Genomic DNA, 20,318 nt, shown 5'->3' with positions numbered 1-20,318 from the left:
CTAGGGCAGTCCCACAGGCAGTGATACTGGGTCTCAATTGGGTGGTCACAAGTAGCGCAAGCTGCCGAGAAGCCGTTGTGCACCAACCAACTCCCAACTGTAGTAGCTCCACGCGCAACTAGCCACTGAAACATGGTGCCCCTCCTTGGCTGTCTGTTGTCCCACAAGCACTCCCAGAACCCTGCCAAGAACTTGGACGTGAGACCCTCCTCCTGCAAGTGAGCCGTTGCAGAGCAGGATGAGCTTCTCTCCATGCTGTCACTATGTGGTGGCCCTATCGAGCTGTGTACTGGAGACTTATGACCCAAGAAAATCCTGAAGTTGTCAAGTTTGATGCATTATGCACATTGCTGTTGCAAGAGTCACTTTCCAGGAAAAACAAGACTAGGTAGCGTGCAGTTGAACAGGCTTTTATTGCTTCTCAAAGAAAGGGTGGTAACAACAATGTAGCCACTTCTTATGGTTCTACTGTGAGTGGCAAAAATTCTGTTCCTAATGCTTCTGCTGGCAGCAATTCGTCTGGAAATTTTGGTGATAAGGGCAAAAAGAAGATGCGTTGCCATTATTGTAAAGCTAATGATCACTTGATCAAGCATTGTCCTAAGTTGAAGGCCGAAGAGGCTAAGAAGAAAGAGGGTGGTTCCACTGTAAATGCTGGTTCCACTACAAATGCAGCCATTGTTGAGTCTTCTGTGAAAGGAGACTGTGATGCTGATGTTGATGCAGAATGGGCTTTTAGTGCAGAGTGCACTTACAATCCTGCTATCCATGATGCATGCATGTCGGTTGCTGCAGATTCACATGTGTGGTATTTCGACAGTGGTGCTACAAAGCACATTACCTCACATCGTGAATTGTTCACCTCTCTCGAGTCTGTCTCTCATGGGAATTCAGTCACTTGTGCCAACAATGCCTCTTATCCTGTTCAGGGAGTTGGAAAGATTGTGCTTACTGTTGCAAATGGCAGTTTTTTTACACTTGTTGATGCACTTTATGTACCTGTGATCAAGAAGAATCTTTTGTATGTATCGGCACTTGCTAGACTTGGACTTGTAGTCAAATTTGTGGATGACAGATGTACAGTTCATGATCTCAGTTTTGGTGATGAAATTGTTGCATTTGGCCTTTTGTGCCGTGGGTTGTATAAGCTCACTTTGTATGACAAGTGTGGACAAAATTTTGCAAATGCAGTTGCAGATTCAAGGGCTATTTCAGATGCAAAACTTTGGCATGCAGAAATCTGATATGGTTGCTTCTTTGCCGCTCTTGAAGCACCTGTCAAACATGTTTGTGAAGGTTGTATTTTGGGTAAGATGCAACGTTCGAAGTTTCCAAAGGATGGTTCAGTTAGGGCGACATGCAGGCTGCAGCTTGTGCATAGTGATGTTTGTGGGCCCATGCAAACTCTGTCCTTGGGCAATTACTTTTACTTTGTAACTTTCATTGATGATTACTCCAGGCATGCATGGGTATTTCCGCTTAAAGCGAAGTTCGAAGTTTTTATGTGCTTCAAACAATTTATGGCTATGGCTGAAAATGTCTCGAAATGTACTATGGGCACCCTCCGTTCCGATCGAGGGGGAGAGTACATGTCTCATGAATTTAATGCATTTCTGGCTAGTCGTGGGATAAAACACCAATGTACAGTGCCTTGCGCCTCAGCAAAATGGTATTGCTGAGAGGAAAAACAGGTCACTTACGGAATGGCACGATGTATGGTCAGAAGTCAAGCTTTGCCGCATTCTTTTTGGCTTGAGGCCATCATGTGTGCCACTTATGTACTAAACATGTGTCCTACGAAAGCTTTGCAGTCTATTACTCCATATGAAGCATGGCATGATAGAACGCCTTCTATTGAGCACATGCGTGTTTTTGGTTGTTTGGCATATGCTTTGGTGCCACAAACACAGCGCACAAAATGGGATGATAAGACTGTCAAATGTATTTTTGTTGGTTATAGTGCTGAAAGCAAAGGTTACAGGTTGTATCATCCGCAAACAAAGCGTATTCTGGTTTCATGGGATGTAGTGTTTGTGGAAGATTCTGTTCAGCCCTTGCTGTCATGTACTAGAGACAATAATGTAAGCTCAAAGGACATTTATGACACTTTGTTGCCTCTTTTCAGTGGAGGAAGTTCAAATGTAAATTTCAATGAGGCAAATGTAGAGCCTATGGGGGTTTTCGAAAATGTTACAGATCAGCCTATTACTGATGCAGATGTACATGATGTACTTGATGAGGAAAGGGCTGAAATGAGCAGGCTAGAGGTATGCCAAAATGGCTGGTGCATACATTGCGTGACAGTAAATTGGATGCACCTTTGTCTAGTCGTACTCGTTCAAGCTCTCGCCATGCATCTTATGCATCAGATTGTTATGCTTTGGCTATGTCTAGCCCACATGATGTTGAGGAACCTCTGTCTTTTGATGAAGCAAAGAATTCAGAAAATTGGATGGCTGCCATGCAATCAGAATATGATGCACTTATAGAAAATGACACATGGACTTTACGTGATTTGCCTCCTGGCAAAAAGGCCATTGGTACGAAGTGGATTTACAAGTGGAAACGCAAGCCGGATGGTGAGATTGATCACCATAAGGCTCGACTTGTTGCAAAGAGTTAAGCACAGCAAAAAGGCATAGATTATGAAGAGACTTTTTCTCCCACTTGTCGTATGACTACTGTGCGTTTTCTATGTGCATTGGCAGCTTATTTTGGTTGGGATGTACATCAATCAGACATTGTTACTACTTTCTTGAATGGTGACATATTTGAGGAAGTTTATGTAACGCAGCCTCGCGGTTTTGACAAGAAAGGACAAGAGGACAAAGTGTGCAGATGTAAGAAGGCTTTGTATGGGTTGAAGCAATCTCTTCGTGCTTGGTATGAGAAGGCTAACACTCATTTGGTCAAACGAGGCTTTCGTAACAGTCCAACAGAAAGCACATTGTATGTAAAGCGCGAGGGTGATGTACTTCTCATTGTGGTTCTTTATGTAGATGATTTGCTGATCACTGGACCAAATGAGAGACATATTGCTGAATTTAAGGCTGATTTGAATGCTACTTTCAAAATGAAAGATTTGGGGCTGTTGCATCATTACTTGGGTATACAGTTTAAGCAGTGTGATGGCAGTATTGCCTTGTGTCAGAAAAGTTACATAGAAACATTGCTATGTAAGTTTGGACTTGACGATTGCAAACCTATTGCCACTCCCATGGAAACAGGTTTGAAGTTAAGACTACATGATGCTGGTGATCTTGCTGATGTCACTCTTTACCAAACTGCTGTTGGCTGTCTCATTTATGTATGCAACACGAGGCCGGATATTCAGTTTGCAGTCTCACAGATCAAGAGATTTATGCATAGCCCAGGGTCTAAGCATTGGCAGGTTGTCAAGAGGATTTTCTGCTACCTTAGTGGCACTTTACATCTTGGCTTGTTTTATCCCAAGGGGGGATCATTGCCGCCAGACTTACATGCTTTTTCGGACTCAGATTGGGATGGTTGTTTTGACACGCGAGTGTCTATAAGTGGTTTTTGTTTCATACTTGGCAGTTCATGTATATCATGGTTGAGCAAGAAGCAACCTACTGTGGCCACTTCTAGTTGTGAGGCTGAGTACAGGGCAGTCTTCACAGCTACGGTTGAGTGTGTATGGCTCAAACGCCTTATGGTTGATTTGGGTGTTGGATAGGACACTCCTAACACTATCTACACTGACAGTCAGAGTGCATTGGCAGTTGTGAGGAACCAAGTTTTTCATGCTCGCACAAAGCACATTGAGGTGCATTACCACTATGTCAAGGAGAGGCTCGTGCCAACATAGGACAACCTTGCTGATCGTTTCACAAAGGCATTGTCTTGTGAGAAGCTCGAAGCTTTCCGCAAAGCTTTAGGCTTACTCCCCTTATTGTAGATCTTTTCACAAAGGCATTGTCTCGTGAGAAGCTCGAAGTTTTTCTCAAAGCTTTAGGCTTACTCCCCTTTGTGGACTGATCATGTCCTCAGGGCATGTGTAAGGTGCAATGGAATGAATGTTGTATTTTCTCAAGATTAGTGATCTTTATTGCTCAAGGTTCCTTTTAGTTCTTAGGGAAGGAGAGAGCCTTCCGTCTTATGCAGAGTGCTATGATCACGAACAAAGTAAGTGGATATTGTGCGTGCAAGTGAATGAGACTGAGAGAAGGAGAGAGAAGAGATACGACACCCGAGAGGTTGTAAAACCCTCCTCCGAAGGCCCCACTCTCGTCGGCGAGAGTGGTCTACTTTGATTGCACAAAGTTGTACAATGCGTATGCAATGGAACTATGCCGATGACGACGACGACTTAGGGCTGAAATCTGTGGTCTTCTAACTGCTGAATTTCGGGACTGTTTCGGTGGCTGAAAATGACTGTTTTGGCTGCGTTTTCTTGGCTGAAAATGAAGGTCCTTCTGCAACCAACTTGGGGCTGATCTGCTGCGGTACCATAGGCTGAAAACGCTATGTCTCTGCTGCAGATTGGGGCTGAATCTCAAAACGCTGATGTGGCTGAGGTTTGTTGGCGTTTTTGCAAGGAAAACGCTGGCTGAAGATGTAGCATTTTTGCAAGGGAAAACACTAGGCTGAATGGTGCTGTGGGCGATCATGCAAGGGGGGGAAATGCTGGGGATTTGATGTTGCCCGCGGTAACTGCAAGAGGACACGCCGGGCTAATGTCTGTATCCAAAACGCTAGGGCTCTGATGGTGTAGGCGAGGATGAAAAATCCAAAACACCAGGGGTTCTGGGGGGTACTGCTGAGAAGTTGCCTGTTGAGTGGGAAGCTTCTGCTGCCTCTTCTGCCAATTACTGCTAACTTGGGTTTGCTTATATATTAACTTAGCAAAATTGCCATACCTACTTTTGTTGAAAAGTCACTTAAAAATAATAAGCGAAAATAACCAAAAATAGGAAATAAGGCTAAATGCATTGGAAAATTCCCTTGATGGAATCTGATGGATTCTGAAGGAAATACTGATGATCATGCTGTGTGCAACCGGAGGATATGCATCTATTGCTAAGTGACTGGGCATGCATGGTCTACGAATAGACTCACAAAAGTGCCAGATCATTGCTAATCTAAACTGACTGGACTGACTGAACCCTGCTGTGGTGTAGCTTGTCCACGGACACATAGGGTTGGGATGTGTCACGTATGGCACTTCCCTTTACTTATGTGCCAGCTCTCGTTCACCGCATCACTCCAAGGGGGATTTGTTACCATATACGTGTGGTAGTGATGTGTGTGAACACACTAGGACCGCCGGGGCATTTTTTCCCTCTTTAGGAGGTTTTTTCCCCGTGCATTGTATATACGCCCGTCACTCTAGGGCTATCTATCTTTCCATTGCACACTAAGTAAAACACTCTCTATTGTGTGCCTTGAGCTTCCTTCGTCTTCTCCAAGCTGTGTGCGTTTCTCTGCAACCCTAATTCCAACACAATGAAGCAGCTTCTTCCTAATGGAAATGAGGAGAGGAGCAATCTGCTACTCTGGGGTCAAGTCCAAACCAATTTGACAACCCAAGTATTGAGTGGGCTTGGGGGGATCCACCTAAAACCCTCCTCCTTTCTTAACCGTTTCGATCGAGGTTGAAACTTTGAAACTCTGGTTTTTCTGTTTTAGTTTTTGCCGTTTCCGTTTTGGGTTGTCCTCCACCGTCTCCTGGCCATATCTAAAAGTGGGTGTTGACCTCTTGACCCACTGTGGTGCAGTGTTAAACACCATAACCTTGGTTTTCCCCAGGTTAACAAACAATCCACTATTGTGGGCAAATGTGTACAAAGCATCAAATGACGCTGCGTCCCCTGCGGAAATTAACACATCATCATCAGCATATAACAATAGTGGGATCCATGTCCCTGCCAACTGTGCTGTTAGGTGCAGCGGAATGAATGTTTGCGCTTTGCTCAAGATGAGTGCTCCGAACTGTGCTCAAGGGTTCCTTTTAGTTCTTATGGAAGATAGAGCCTTCCGTTCTTAATCGAAAGTGCTATGATCACAAACAAAGTGAACGGACACTATGCGTGCAAGTGTATGAGACTGAGAGATAGAGAGAGAAGAGAGATACGACACCAGAGACGTTGTAAAACCCTCCTCCGAAGGCCCCACTCTCGTCAGCGAGTGGTCTCAATGCGGATGCAATGGACTGATGCAACTTGGGACTATGCCGATGACGACGAAGGTGATGACGATGACGACTTTAGGGCTGAAATCTATGGTCTTCTATCTGCTGAATTTCGGGGCTGTTTCGGTGGCTGAAAATGACTGTTTTGGCTGCGTTTTTATGGGCTGAAAATAGAGATCTTCTGCAATCATTTAGGGCTGAATCTGTTGCTGTCCAATAGGGCTGAAAACGCTGACCATCTGATGCGATTGAGGCTGAAAACCAAAAACGCTGGGGTTGCCTTGTACACCGAATGCTGAAAATCCAAAACGCTGGCAGCTCTGGGTGGTTCTAGCAAAAACGCTAGGCAACTGGAGATGCTGGCGATGGTGGCAAGGGAAAACGCTAGGATGCTGGTACTGCTGATAGCGATCTGCAACTGAAAACGCCAAGGATCTGGGGGGTGCTGAGGATGCCCAAAAACGCTAGGGTTGATGGATTCTTGCTGAGAAGGTGCCTGTTGAGCGTGGAGCTCCTGCTGCCTCTTCCGCCAGAAAGTGCTAACTTGGGTTTGCTTATATATTAACTTAGCAAAATTGCCCTACCTACTTTTGTTGGAAAGTCACTTAAATTAATAAGTGAAAAATGTCAAAAATAGGGAAAATAGGCTAAAATCACTAGAAAATTCCCCTAACTGATTCTAATGGATTCTGATGGGAATTCTGATGATCATGCTGTGTGCAACCAGAGGATATGCATCTACGCTAAGTGACTGTGCATGCACGGTCTACGAATAGACTCACAAAAGTGCGAGATCACTTCTAAATCTAGACTGACTGGACTTATTGAACCCTGTTATGCTGTAGCTTGTTCACGGACACATAGGGTTGGATGTGTCACGTGACATCTCCTCCTTTTCAAAGTGAGGTACTGGTATCGAACTGTATGGCGTCGAGGGAGATCGCCAATAGCATCCGGAATCCTGGAAGGGACTTTTCGCCGGCCCACTCCGATGTGTGGGTCATGCGGTACTTGAACTTCATTAAGGTCTGCAACGCTTGCTTCTTTGGGCCGCGTCGAAAGCGACTCAAAGTCTTCTATGGCTCCTTCCTTACTTCAACTTCGTCTAGAGACCAGCTTCTTTCTTCTTCAAGAATCTCCATGGCTGAAAATTCCTGAAACCATTTCCAACACAAAACCATGAACATACTGATTCCATGTAAAGTAAAGGAAAAAAATCTTGTCTTCCTCAACGACTGTGCATGCAATGTAGATGAACAAAGAGACGGAGTGCCAAACCGTTCACCACACACATGCAAACAATGAGATCGAATCTCTCTCTTATGATCTAGAGCAATCAACTGTGGCAAAACACAATGGAAACGCCCACGCTTGGTGCTCATACTTTCATGTGCTCGTTCGGAAACTGTGTCATGCCAAGGAAGAGACATGGAATGTGACTTCCTTACATACAAACCTTTCAGCTTTTCATGAAAAATCCGCATACATTCGTGCTCATCCATGAGAGAAACGTGCTCAACATACAATATGTCATGCCTAGGAAAGGGGATCACATAACGATGTTGACTAAAATACAGGAAACGATCACGAATGAAACACTCGAACAATGCGTGCGTATCAATCATGCGAACACATAATACTTCTTGTGAGGGTTCTTTGGACTTAGGCTCGAGAGTCAAGATCGGTTCTTCTTGAATGATCGAATCGTCCTGTGGGGGTTCTTTGGATCTTGACTCGAAAGCCAAGATCGGTTCTTCGTGATTGATCGAATCTACAGCGAGGTTAGCTTCGCTAGAAAAAGCATCCACTAACACATCATCCTTGTGAACAATCATATCATCTTCATGCAAATCATCATGCTCGTGAGAAATCACATCTTGATCATGCAAATCATTGGCATTCAAATCATCATGCTCATCATTATCATTCAATTCATCACGCTTCTCATAATCCTGCAAATCCTGTGTGTCATGCTTGGGAGAAGAAGAGATTGAGAGAGTGTCCTTCTCCTTAATCCTTTCAATCTTGTGCTTCATCTTAGCAATGAGAGATGGATAATGAAAACTGTCCTCTCCATGAATGACAATAGGAGAATCACTGTCGGCATTGAGAGTTATAGTGTTAGCCGAAAAATTCATGAGAGCGTCATTATCACGAAACCATCGTATGCCCAAAATCATATCACATCCTGAGAAAGGAGAAACAACAAATCTTCTAGTGAAGGCAGCTTGTTGAATTCCACAAAACACATCAAGGCACTCCTCCGGGATGAGAGCGTCCATACCGGGACGAAAGCCAGAGACCTCGATAGGAGATCTCAGACTAACTTCGAGGCGGGCTCTCTCAACAAGAGAGGGACTGATCACATCATGCATACTACCTGGGTCAAACAATATGACAAAACGCTGCCCCGACGTACGACCATAACATTTAATGAGAGAATCATCAATAGGAGGGTCAGGAGATACGTGGGGCACACTCGTGTTATCATTCATTGTATTGACAGAGGAAGTGGGTTCTGTGGATTCTTTAGATTCATTCGATTCAACCTTAGGACATGTTCTTTTTATGTGACCCTTAATGTGACAATGAAAACAACGACCTTCCTTAGAATAAGTGCTTTGCTCTTCCGACGTGATGTATCCTTCTACAATTCCTTGTGCTACCTTTTCATCTGGAGTAAGCTTAGGTTTAGCAATTGTGTTAGCCTTACCCTTAGATTCATTGGAAGAATTCTTTTCTGAGAGACTGTTGGAAGATTGGTTAGAAGAGTTACCATTCTTACCATTCTTACCGTTATGAGGGTTCTGCGAGGTACTTGTGGAAGTCTTGTTCTCCTCAGGCTTTCCCTTGTTGTGCTTCATCTCCTGTGCGAGAGCAATCGCTACCGCCTTGTTGAGATCGATTGGATCAAGAACCTCGACATCGTACTTGATATACTCGTCCAATCCAAAGAGAAAACCTCTTTGCGCTCATCATCCGATTTTCGTAATTGAGTACCTAGCTGCAAAACACGATTATAAAAAGACATAACTGGCATAACATTTTGCTTGAGAGAGCGCCAATCGTCCTTCAATCGTGCCAGGTACTGAGGTGGCATCAACCGCGCCTTGAGCTTGTCTTGGAAATCAACCCAATTGCAGGAAAGGGACATGAATCCGTCGGCTTCCTCTAGGTGCGCGGCTAGCTGTGCCTCTTGCCATGCGTGGTACCAATTGATGGCATCACCGGCAAGGTACATAGCTGCCGTCAAAACTTTGCTATTTCGTGTCTTCTTAGTTGTCACAAAATAAGCATTAAATTGATGCAACAAAAAATGAATAACCGTAGCATCCATCTTACCATCATACTTACTGAAGGTCAACTTCTCTGTGACTGGATGGTTGGAATCCGCATCGTAGCTTGCGTTACTTGATGAACTCCCACGATCCTTGGGTGGTTCGGTCTTCGAGGCAAGTACCTGTCGAACCAATACTTGAGTTTGTAGTTCTCTTTGAGCCTCTTGCTCGGTCTCCAAGGCCGCGATTCGTGCTGCCTCTTCCGCCTTTCTTTGTTGTTTTCTTTCTTTGCGTGCGTCACGCTCACTTTCTAAAGCAAGGCGATTTGCTTCTTGTTTGTCCATCATGGCCATCATCTGCTTGACCATTTCCTCCATAGGGTTTGGTACACTTGGTGGCGTAGATGGCGAAGGGGGAGGGTCGAAAAAGTCTCCTGGTGGGGAAAAATCTTCGCCGCCTCTCTCATGCTCATCACCTGTATGCGAAGTATCCATTCCGCTTCGGGTGACGACCATGGACTATGATCCTTGGTCCTTAAGTCCACGAGGAACTTGGGTTCTTGAGGGTCTTGGGTTCTTGAGGGCCTTGAGGTTCTTGAGGTTTTCTTTCGCTTGCAAATCGCGTTTGAGAAGGATCTTCTCTTCACTCGAGTTCTATTCCTTTCTGCGGGCGCACCCTTGGCGGCCTTGCGCTCACACGAAGGTTGCTTTTTCCTACCTCACGTCGATTGGCCGGCCGCTAAGTGCACGGTCCGCTCTCAATGAGTGAAAAGAGACACAAGGGGAGGCTGGACAAGCCCTTCTTTCTTGGGATTCCTGTCACTCTTCAACAAAACACGATTAGGAATCGACACGCCCAAGCGAACTTGGGTTCGTGCGACCTCAACAAGCAAAAAATTTCTTGTGGTTCTTGTGGTTCTTTCCTTGAGTGATACAGAACACTGCCAAAGCTCTGATACCAATGTTAGGTGCAGCGGAATGAATGTTTGCGCTTTGCTCAAGATGAGTGCTCCGAACTGTGCTCAAGGGTTCCTTTTAGTTCTTATGGAAGGTAGAGCCTTCCGTTCTTAATGGAAAGTGCTATGATCACAAACAAAGTGAATGGACACTGTGCGTGCAAGTGTATGAGACTGAGAGAGAGAGAGAGAAGAGAGATACGACACCAGAGACGTTGTAAAACCCTCCTCCGAAGGCCCCACTCTCGTCGGCGAGAGTGGTCTACTTATTGATTGCACAAAGTGGTACAATGCGGATGCAATGGACTGATGCAACTTGGGACTATGCCGATGACGACGACGGTGATGACGACGACGACGACTTTAGGGCTGAAATCTATGGTCTTCTATCTGCTGAATTTCGGGGCTGTTTCGTTGGCTGAAAATGATTGTTTTGGCTGCGTTTTTATGGGCTGAAAATGGAGATCTTCTGCAATCATTTAGGGCTGAATCTGCTGCTGTCCAATAGGGCTGAAAACGCTGACCATCTGATGCGATTGAGGCTGAAAACCAAAAACGCTGGGGCTGCCTTGTACACCGAATGCTGAAAATCCAAAACGCTGGCAGCTTTGGGTGGTTCTAGCAAAAACACTAGGCAGGTGGAGATGCTGGCGATGGTGGCAAGGGAAAACGCTAGGATGCTAGTACTGCTGATGGCGATCTGCAACTGAAAACGCTAGGGATCTGGGGGGTGTTGAGGATGCCCAAAAACGCTAGGGCTGATGGGTTCTTGCTGAGAAGGTGCCTGTTGAGCGGGGAGCTCCTGCTGCCTCTTCTGCCAGAAAGTGCTAACTTGGGTTTGCTTATATATTAACTTAGCAAAATTGCCCTACCTACTTTTGTTAGAAAGTCACTTAAATTAATAAGTGAAAAATGTCAAAAATAGGGAAAATAGGCTAAAATCACTGGAAAATTCCCCTAACTGATTCTAATGGATTCTGATGGGAATTCTGATGATCATGCTGTGTGCAACTAGAGGATATGCATCTATGCTAAGTGACTGGGCATGCACGGTCTACGAATAGACGCACAAAAGTGCCAGATCACTTCTAAATCTAGATTGAATGGACTGACTGAACCCTGTTATGCTGTAGCTTGTCCACGGACACATAGGGTTGAATGTGTCACGTGACATGTGCTCCTCTGTCTCCATCCCTCTCAATGTAGTTAGCAACCTCATCCACAGACATGCCAAATAGTGTAGGAGATAGCGGCCCGTTTCACCCCAATAGTGGAGTGAACCAAATCAGAAATCACCTTTGGAGTGCATACATGTCCCATTACTGACTTGTATAGACCCATGACCCCCCAAATAAGCTCTTTGGGTACTCCCATCTCCTGCAGTTTGCGCATCAATCTAGCTCTGGGCGTTGTATCGAAGGCTTTGCGGAAATCCACAAAGCAACAATAGAGCCGTCTCCCACTTGATCTCCCCTGCTCAATAATGGTTTTGAGTGTCAGAATATGATCAAGAGTAGAGAAACCTCTCATGAAATCAGCCTGTCCTGCTGCCCGTACACCTTCTCTCTCCTCCCATCTACTTAACTGTTGCTCAAGGATGGATGCGTACAACTGTGCCAATGTGTCCAATCATGATAGTGCGGTAGTTCCCAAGCTCCATAGGGTCCCGTGACTTGACAATAAGTACGATAGTGGACAAACTCTCAGGTAGGCCCTCGCACATGGCCCAGTTGAACATCTTTGCTAGAAGCTCTGCAAGCAGATCTCTGGCATGTATAAAATGCTTTGCTACCAGGCCGTCGTGATCATATGCTCTCCTGGTCTTCACCCTGTCAATGGCTTTCTTTACCATCTCGGAGGTAAAGAAAGCACGTGTGTGGGCATGTCTCTGGTGGATCTGGAAGAGGTGGCTGCCGTGAGACTGTGTAGAGGGATGATGCATACTGACCCCATACCTCCGTAGAAGTGATGACTGGTGAGGGAGAGTGCTCATGGAAGAGTCGCCAGGCTTCGCTTGAATCTTGGCTCAAAAACAACTGATATAAATCCTGCTCTAGTTGAGCTAGAAACGCCCTCTTCTTCCGTCGTACCAAACACCGAGAAGCAATCCGTGACTGCTTGTAAGGACTCCTAGAAGTACCTCCCTCTGAAGTCGAGAGAGAGAGAGAGAGGGAGATAGCTTGTACTATGTAGCCTTGTAGACTTGAGAGCTTGAAAGAGGCTAGAGCTTGAGAGTCGAGACTAGAGAGGGTAGAGCTTGAGTCTTGGCCCTTGAAAGCTTGTGTGCATTGTGAAGGTAAGGGGTGGGGGGAGGGGCATTTTATAAGGGGGAGGCTCACTGGATAGAAAAACTAAAATCTGAAAATCTGGCCGTTCCAGTATCACCTGCTTGTCCGGAACGGCTGGTGGTTCTGAGACATTCCAGAGATTGCCACATGCCCGGAACGCTGTTCCAGTAGGCTGGCAGACCGGCTGGAAGTTGGCTGCAGGAAATAGCAGGCAGTGCAGGTTTGCTGCTGCAAGGGAAGCAAGCGGGTGATTCACTGTTGCCAGGGAAAAGTGGAACAGCAGGCGGGAGGGGGAGAAGCAACGCGGGCTGATGGAGATGAGGGTGTGGCTCACAAGTGGCAGGAAACAGTAGGCAGGAGGAACCCGGGCTGGCAGGTACGAAGAGGGTGGCGAGGGAGCAACGCTGGCTAGCAACACTTTTTTTGTTACAGACACAACCATGCTACAAAGGGGCTGTGGCCATTTACCTTGGTAGCCCAGTACTGTGAAGGGTAAATTGGTTGTAAAATCTTATCCATTTTTTTTTGGTGGTTCACAGGATATTGACAAATATGACAGAATTTGCAAAGTTGAGCCCTTTTCCCGGTCTTTGGATACTCTGAAGGTCAGATTGGTAACTGGACGTAATGGATAATCCTCTTTGTCTTGTGGGGGCCCAGAATTGGATTTAATGACAACCAGATCAATTGGACTGCAGGTGGATGCAATGATTAATGGCCGACGGCGTGATCATGGTGCAGAGAGGGCACATCTTGAGGTACTATATCCAGAAAAAAAAACAAACAAAGGAACATGTAAATGCTGAACTTGGTTTTGCTGCTTGTTAAAGTTTGAAGGTGCGCACATTATTTAGTATACTATTGCAGAGTGTAATCAGTCAATGAGAGCGTTTTGGTTATAAAGGGGATCGAAGGTGCCCACTTTATTTACTTTTGTAGAGTGCATTTATCAAGATGTTTTGTAGATGTAATCGTCAATGAAAGTTTGTTGCTTATAGGGGGAATTGCTTGAGCATTTCAACAAACTGAAGTATAAAAAAAATCTTGTTGGGGAAAATGAGTGTCTACCTTTCATTTCTTTGTCTATGTTGTGTTTCCCATTTTGACAAGCGTTTTGGTTATAAAGGGGATCAAAGGTGCCCACTTTATTTACTTTTGTAGAGTGCATTTATCAGGATGTTTTGTAGATGTAATCGTCAATGAAAGTTTGTTGCTTATAGGGAGAGTTGCTTGAGCATTTCAACAAACTGAAGTAAACAAAAATCTTGTTGGGGAAAATGAGTGTCTACCTTTCATTTCTTTGTCTATGTTGTGTTTCCCATTTTGACGAGGTCACTGGCATCTCAAGCTTGCTGTGCCTTTGTTCTTTGAACTAGTAGAAATGAATTTGCGCTGCCTTTTGCATCTGAATTTTTGGCTGCATATATGGCTTTGCTCTTCTGGCTCGTAGACATAGATTAGGCCTCTGGCTCCATTGAAGAAGCTCCTTAGTATGGAGACATTTGTCTTCGGCAGTTCGAGGCATTCTCTGCAATGCTCCGAGCCTTCTTACATAGCGTCAGTGGTCATTGACTCCGGCTGGCTATTTTCTGCAAACTACCATTGCTAATACTTCAGGTTCACCCAAAATAACCAAAATGAAGTGCATGTCTGTATGGCTGGACATCGTCCGCGTGTGGGCATGCATGAAATCTAACTTACATTTGGAGTAAGCATCTTACCACCTTGAAACTCCAAAATGCTAGAAACCATTAAACTTTTTATGTCACCCTGCTTCAATATTTTCTTTCTGTTTTCGTGTAGGGACGTAGACTACTGTTGCTCTTTTAATTTTCAATGCAGGATCTTGTGCTTTTAGAAATTGGGTGAAGACATTCAAAACGTTCACTTCTTGCTTTTTGAGGGATTTCTTGTTTCTTTTCAAGTGCTGTTGCTTGCAGTCTGGCAGACTTTTATTTTGGATCCTTTTGCTCCTGGAGACTTTTCTTTAAACTGTCCCTTCCTTTATTTGGTGACTGTTAGAGTTTCATCTTCTGTCAGGTGGTGGCTCTGGTGCCCTGGAGCAATGCAGGAAGTGAGGGCTGTTTTGTGGCTGTGCCCAGCCGTATTTGAGGTAGACGTACCTTTTCCGGTGGTATGAGCTATGTATTTGCCCACCTGGCTGGCATGAGGCAAGACCCTTGTTCCTAGGGTTTCCCGGGGTCAAGTCCTCAGTTTCTGCAATTTTCCCTGATTTTGTTCGGCCGGGGACCATATTTGGTCCCTTGGTCCAGTTTATTAGTAGTTGAGCTGATGTGGTATTATTATTGGGTGCCCCCTCTATCGTAGAGGTCATGTGGTGCATGTGTAGGTCGGGCATGCTGATAGGGAGCCTATACAGGGACCCCTGCCTGTTGTACACTTCTATTCATTCCAATCATTGCTGATCGCAGCCAGCATTTTCTCTACGCACCTTCTCTCTAGCGTTTTCTCTCCTCGTCGGCTAGATCTTTAAGGTCTCTTGGGATAGTTTCCTACGATGTTAAAACTCTCTTCTTCTTCTTCTTCTCTACGCACCCTCTCTCTAGCGTTTTCTCCTGGCACATTTTCTCACAGCAATCTCATCTCTCTCTAGCATTTTTGCCTCTTGCAGGTTACGACAGCTGAGGAGTTCCCCCTCTTGCACTTGCCCGCACTCGGAGGTGATTACAGAGGAGATTCATCGTGTTAGACTCAAGATCCAGTGGCTGCCCGGTTTGGAGAGTTGTAGAGTCAAAGCATGCTCTCGAGTTGGATCGGTGATCTGTGCGAGTTTGTGGTGCTTATTTTTCGTGAAAAAGAGGAGCGTACTGCTGGTTTATGCTTTTTTTTTCACCCTCCTGGTGGTAATTTGGTGCTGGTAGTAGCTGATTTGGAGAACCCTCTTGTCCTAGCCTTTTCATATGCCCAAGTTTTCCTCGACCATGGAGTTGGGTGAAGGATTTAATATTAATGATGAAGTACCCAAAGAGGTTATACGCTTGAAGACCTGAGTAAAATAAGTTTGTAATCGGTCTTTTACATTTGTTGTTTATTGTATCATTCTTTGTTTTTATGTTTTTTTATTTCCCTGTAATTGTAGTCATGTAAAGTGTCGTATGAAGGACTGCTCCTTCTGCTGATCTCAATTTGTCTTTGCCATCAGGTTGTGGAGGATGGTGCAAGGGCAAAGGTACAACCATTAGCATATTGGGAATTCAGGTGCAGTGTAATGCTACTAATGTGGAGGGGTTCTTAATGGTTGATTTATAAGCATCTCCAGGCATCTCCTTTTAATCGATTGATTACTGCTATTTGAAGCTCTTGAATTGAGCTTATTGCAGGGGATCTTATGAACAGATCGACCTCTTTGGTTTTCTCTCATTACTTGGATGTAAGCTGATTTGGCTTTTCTACCATAAATTGATGCAGGGATGTCTGGGATTATTTGGAAAAGAATGGAGTTCCCTATCATCCTCTTCATGATCAGGGTTACCCTAGTGTTGGCGATGTGCAAAGTACTTTGCCTGTTCCCAAGGATCAATGGTTTGAATATGGAGGGGAAAGGTCTGGTCGTTTTCAGGTAAGTGATGTTTCACATTTTGGTGGACTCCTGAGTCAAGTTTTGCTGGGTTAGGGAGGAAATTAAGAGAACCATTCATAATGACAAAGAGAGATGCTTCTATTAACTTGAATACGTGTGTCCAAAGTAGTCTTCTATATAGGTATAGGATTGGGTGACAATGCATATGGCTATCATATGGTACATGGTGCCTCGCACACAAAGGTGGCTAGAGGGGATTCAAAGAAAAGAAAAACTGCAAAAGCTGGCTTATGCCAATGAGGTTTCCCAATTCTTATACAAGGGTTGTTCACTTGTGTTACAGGGCTTGAAAAACAAGGATGGCTCAGACAAAACAGAGTGTGGCATACATGTTGGAGGACCACAGTAGGATGATGCCGCTTTTTGTTCACTCAAGAAAGCTTCATGTCATGCCTGTCAGGATGGCATCTTGCAAAGAGGTAAAGTGGATTGCTCACCATATAGTGAAAAGGACTGTAGGATAATCTATGGATTTGTCTCTTATATTTTTTGGGATGGCAGGTGGGTTTTTTAATGTTTCAGGCGGCTTTCTTATAATCTGCATATTCGCACCCATGGTGAAGCTTTGTAAAAACGGAGGATGGGCGGACTTGTGCTATATTTTAAACGAGCAAGCTCTAGGTACTACAGTGAGATCCTGGCTTACCTTAGATATTGACATTGTACATTGAAGCTTTTCAAGAGTAAGAGATGAGTACAGGAATTGTATTTAGTAAATATCCATACAAGGCAGGGCCTTTACTCCATCCTCTACCTATGTAATGTATTATTCCAAGCCTCTCAATGTGTGTTTTTTGCATTAGTATGTGCCTTATCTTTTTGATGTTCAGTGTGTGACAATTTGTTTTTTCTGGCAAGACAGTTTTGCCCGTTTTTCTACGAGCTAAAGAGGTTCCAAGTCCTAAACTTGAATGCCTTTCATATGACTTATGATTGCACTTTGTGAGGGGAGAATTATGGTGATGCTATGATGACAACTTGGTGTTCTACTCTCCACAGGATCGAATCATAATCAAAAGTCTCTCTCTCTCTCTCTCTCTCTCTCTCTCGGAATTTTACCCTGTTCATATTACAAAATATTTGAAGGCAGGCTCTTCCAATGACACTGCATTGTTAAGCCACATTACAAAATACAGCGGATGGTCAAAGAAACCCTCCAAGATCTCCGCGACACATAAAGACGAGGGGAAAAACTAATGGATCACCATATGTGCATAAATTTCCCCAAGACCTCTTGAACCTCCAAGTGATACAACACTACCAAGACGTGATGCTCTAAATTTTCCCCAACAAAGCAGTCACGTACACCACCAGGTAGCTGGACCACCATCCACACCCAGACTGCAGATCTTGAGACTTGTCCAAAAACACCTAAAAAGGTTACGAAAGGGAGAGGATATGCCCAACATGCATGAAAACTTTAAGGAAAGCAAGTTCAGACAATGAAGAACATTGATAAGAGAGGCCACCAATAACTTGCATAAAAATCTAAAAAGGGAGGAGAAGCTGATGATGTGCATAAAAAGCAACAACCAAAGCAAGATAAACCACCCAACAAATAGAATATTCACTTCCCCGTCCTCTCGATGGGCACTCTACCTGCTCTCTCTTGAGCCCATTGATGTTATCTTTTCTTGCTTGTTTTCTGTCTTACAAGGTGTTTATTCGCGTTTGTTTGTTTTGTTGTGTGCTCTTGCTTTTGCCCTTTTTGTGTTTTCTTGTTTTGTTTTCGTAGTCGTTTGTTGCATTCGTGTAGGTGGTGTGCGTACATGTGTTGTGTGGTGTTTGCTTTTTTTTTGTTTTTTGTTTTTTTGTGGGCATGTTTTTGCTACTTTTCTTCTGTTCTGTTGGGGTTGAAACTGAGTATGTAGAGTGAAAATCAACAACAAAGGGAAGAATCGCACGACAGAGAAAAGGAGGCTGCAAAGCAAGTTGTGATCTCCCTCTCTCTCCCTCTCTCTTAATAGCTTGGATTCTCGAGTCAGATTCATATGAGAGGGAAATTTGAATAACACAAAATTGTCTTGTGCCAAAGACCCAATATGTGCAGGATGTGCATATATCCATGCTTATCTTCCACAAGTCATGTTATGTAATCCTAATGCCATGCATGAGATTCTTTGAGTGCAAACATCAGTGCATTGCATCATGACGATGTCATCATTCAGTGCAATATTTTGGAATGTTAGGGCCCATTTATGGATGGTTTCAAGGGCAAGATTCCTTGATGATCCTTTCTCTTGAAAGTGTAGGGTGGAAAAAAGTTCCTTTGAATTTATGTAGGTATAATGGTGCTTCAAGTTCACATGGTTATTCGCCTTAACAATTGTCAAGCAAGAGGGGTGCGTTGCAATTTGTTTTGTGTGTAGAATGTCATTTACATCCTAGTAATGTACTCAACATGCACCGCATATAAGAAGGCAGGAGATAAGCTAATTTGTTTCACAAACCTACTTAAAAGGTATTGAATGTTTTCAAGATTTGGTTAAAAAGCTTATAAATAACACCATCACTCTATGTTGAGTGTGTAGGCTTGTTGCTTTTAACTCCTAACCTGATGACGATGTCGTTGACGTGCCTTTGACGCTTAACTGCTAGAGGGGCTGAATGTCGCAATTAGGGATAAAAGAAAACCACTTGAGGGCGCTACTAGAAAGCTTGTGGTCGCAAAACACCTCCTCTTATCGCTTGGTTCATATTGAAGGAGAAGCTACACGCACACCGGAGAGAGAGAGAGAGAGAGAGAGAGAGAGAGAGAGAGAGAGAGAGAGAGAGAGAGGTCTATGGGAAACCTCTCCACATACCTTATTCCATGACATTATCTATTATGTCATGCTTGTATTGCATCACTACTTATGCTGTAACTTCCTCTCACTTGTACATATATCCAAGCATCATAATGAATCAATAATCTCTTGTTTTTCTCATTATCTTTATACTTTCTAGTCAATCATATTTGCTAGCTTGGTATATAAGCCCAAGGCTTACAAAGCTTATTGCTTATTCCAATTCAATCCATAATTAGTTTCTTAATTAAGCATGACATATTAAGCTTCTTGTAGTACACGTGCATACTAGCTCTACCTATTAGCAAGTTAATTATTCACAACTAAATTACCTATCTCTAATCTCACTTATGTGTTTGTAAGGCCTTCTCCTTTTTGGTTTGATTTTGCTTTATCTTAATTTGCAAAGTGTAATTTGCTAATATTTTTCAGATATAGAAAGATTATCAAGTGCCCTTGAGCAAGCCCAACATTGCCCAAATATCCGACGATGATTATTGAGTCAATTATATTCGAAAAAATGGAGGAAAGTCTACTCTTCTCTGTTTGATGCCAATGATTGATAGCTCTCTCATTGAAGTCATCCGCTTTGATTAATGTGTCATTGAAGCTTTTGGTAAGGGTTTCTCAATGAGCCCAAGGATGCCTCACTTTAACTTCTTCTAGCTTCAATTTTTCATTGACCACATTTGTCACACATACAAAGTCCTCATCCACAAAGACCAAAAAGAGGAAGATCATCAACATCAACATTGAAACTGTAATGGAAAACAAGATTTATTTGAATGGGTTTTACGACATCAAATTACTTGTAGGAGGGAAGAAGCTGAACAAGCCAATCAAAATCAAGCAATTAGGACTTCAACTATGGATGCAACTGTTGGAGCTGCTGAAAAGAGATTGCCCTCTTGCATCTTCACCCTAAAATATATGAGATCTTGAAAATCAGGCATAGATTTGCAATAATAAAAATCCAAGCTTTTCTCCCTTGTGGTTTTTGCTTTGGTCTATGCAAATTCATGTAACTTTCTCTTACGTTTAAGAGTTTAGATCATGCTTATGCTCTTAAGCATAAGATGAGACCGCCCTATCTTATGATTCCATAAAAACAAAAAGAGATTTTTAAAAACTGTTCTAGTATCTGTCATGCACACTCATCCTCATCCGCATCCTCTGAAACCGGCACCATAGCACACCTAGGTGATAGTCACTGACATAAGAGCCAAAAAATTTGTTAGTCACACTTACCCATGTTAGGT

At 43.8% G+C, this 20,318-nt stretch overlaps 1 protein-coding gene across 4 annotated transcripts in view; it reads left to right on the top strand.

Moving 5' to 3' along the window:
* The window catches only part of LOC147452823 (putative phosphoadenosine phosphosulfate reductase), a 66,665-nt gene extending 49,590 nt beyond the window's left edge, over positions 1-17,075 (top strand). For all 4 annotated transcript variants that reach the window (XM_086518417.1, XM_086518415.1, XM_086518413.1 and 1 more), the window contains exons 5-10: positions 13,212-13,277; positions 13,371-13,430; positions 15,836-15,891; positions 16,102-16,252; positions 16,557-16,692; positions 16,775-17,075. In XM_086518417.1, the coding sequence (XP_086374543.1) occupies positions 13,212-13,277; positions 13,371-13,430; positions 15,836-15,891; positions 16,102-16,252; positions 16,557-16,622 (399 nt within the window). In that variant the 3' untranslated portion in view covers positions 16,623-16,692; positions 16,775-17,075. The remainder of the gene's footprint in view (positions 1-13,211; positions 13,278-13,370; positions 13,431-15,835; positions 15,892-16,101; positions 16,253-16,556; positions 16,693-16,774) is intronic.
* Positions 17,076-20,318: the final 3,243 nt, after the last annotated feature.

This window comes from Adiantum capillus-veneris, chromosome 8, assembly GCF_014529385.1.
Source record: "Adiantum capillus-veneris isolate H3 chromosome 8, ASM1452938v2, whole genome shotgun sequence".
NCBI classification, from domain to species: domain Eukaryota; kingdom Viridiplantae; phylum Streptophyta; class Polypodiopsida; order Polypodiales; family Pteridaceae; genus Adiantum; species Adiantum capillus-veneris.
This window is presented reverse-complemented; position numbering and strand designations above follow the sequence as displayed.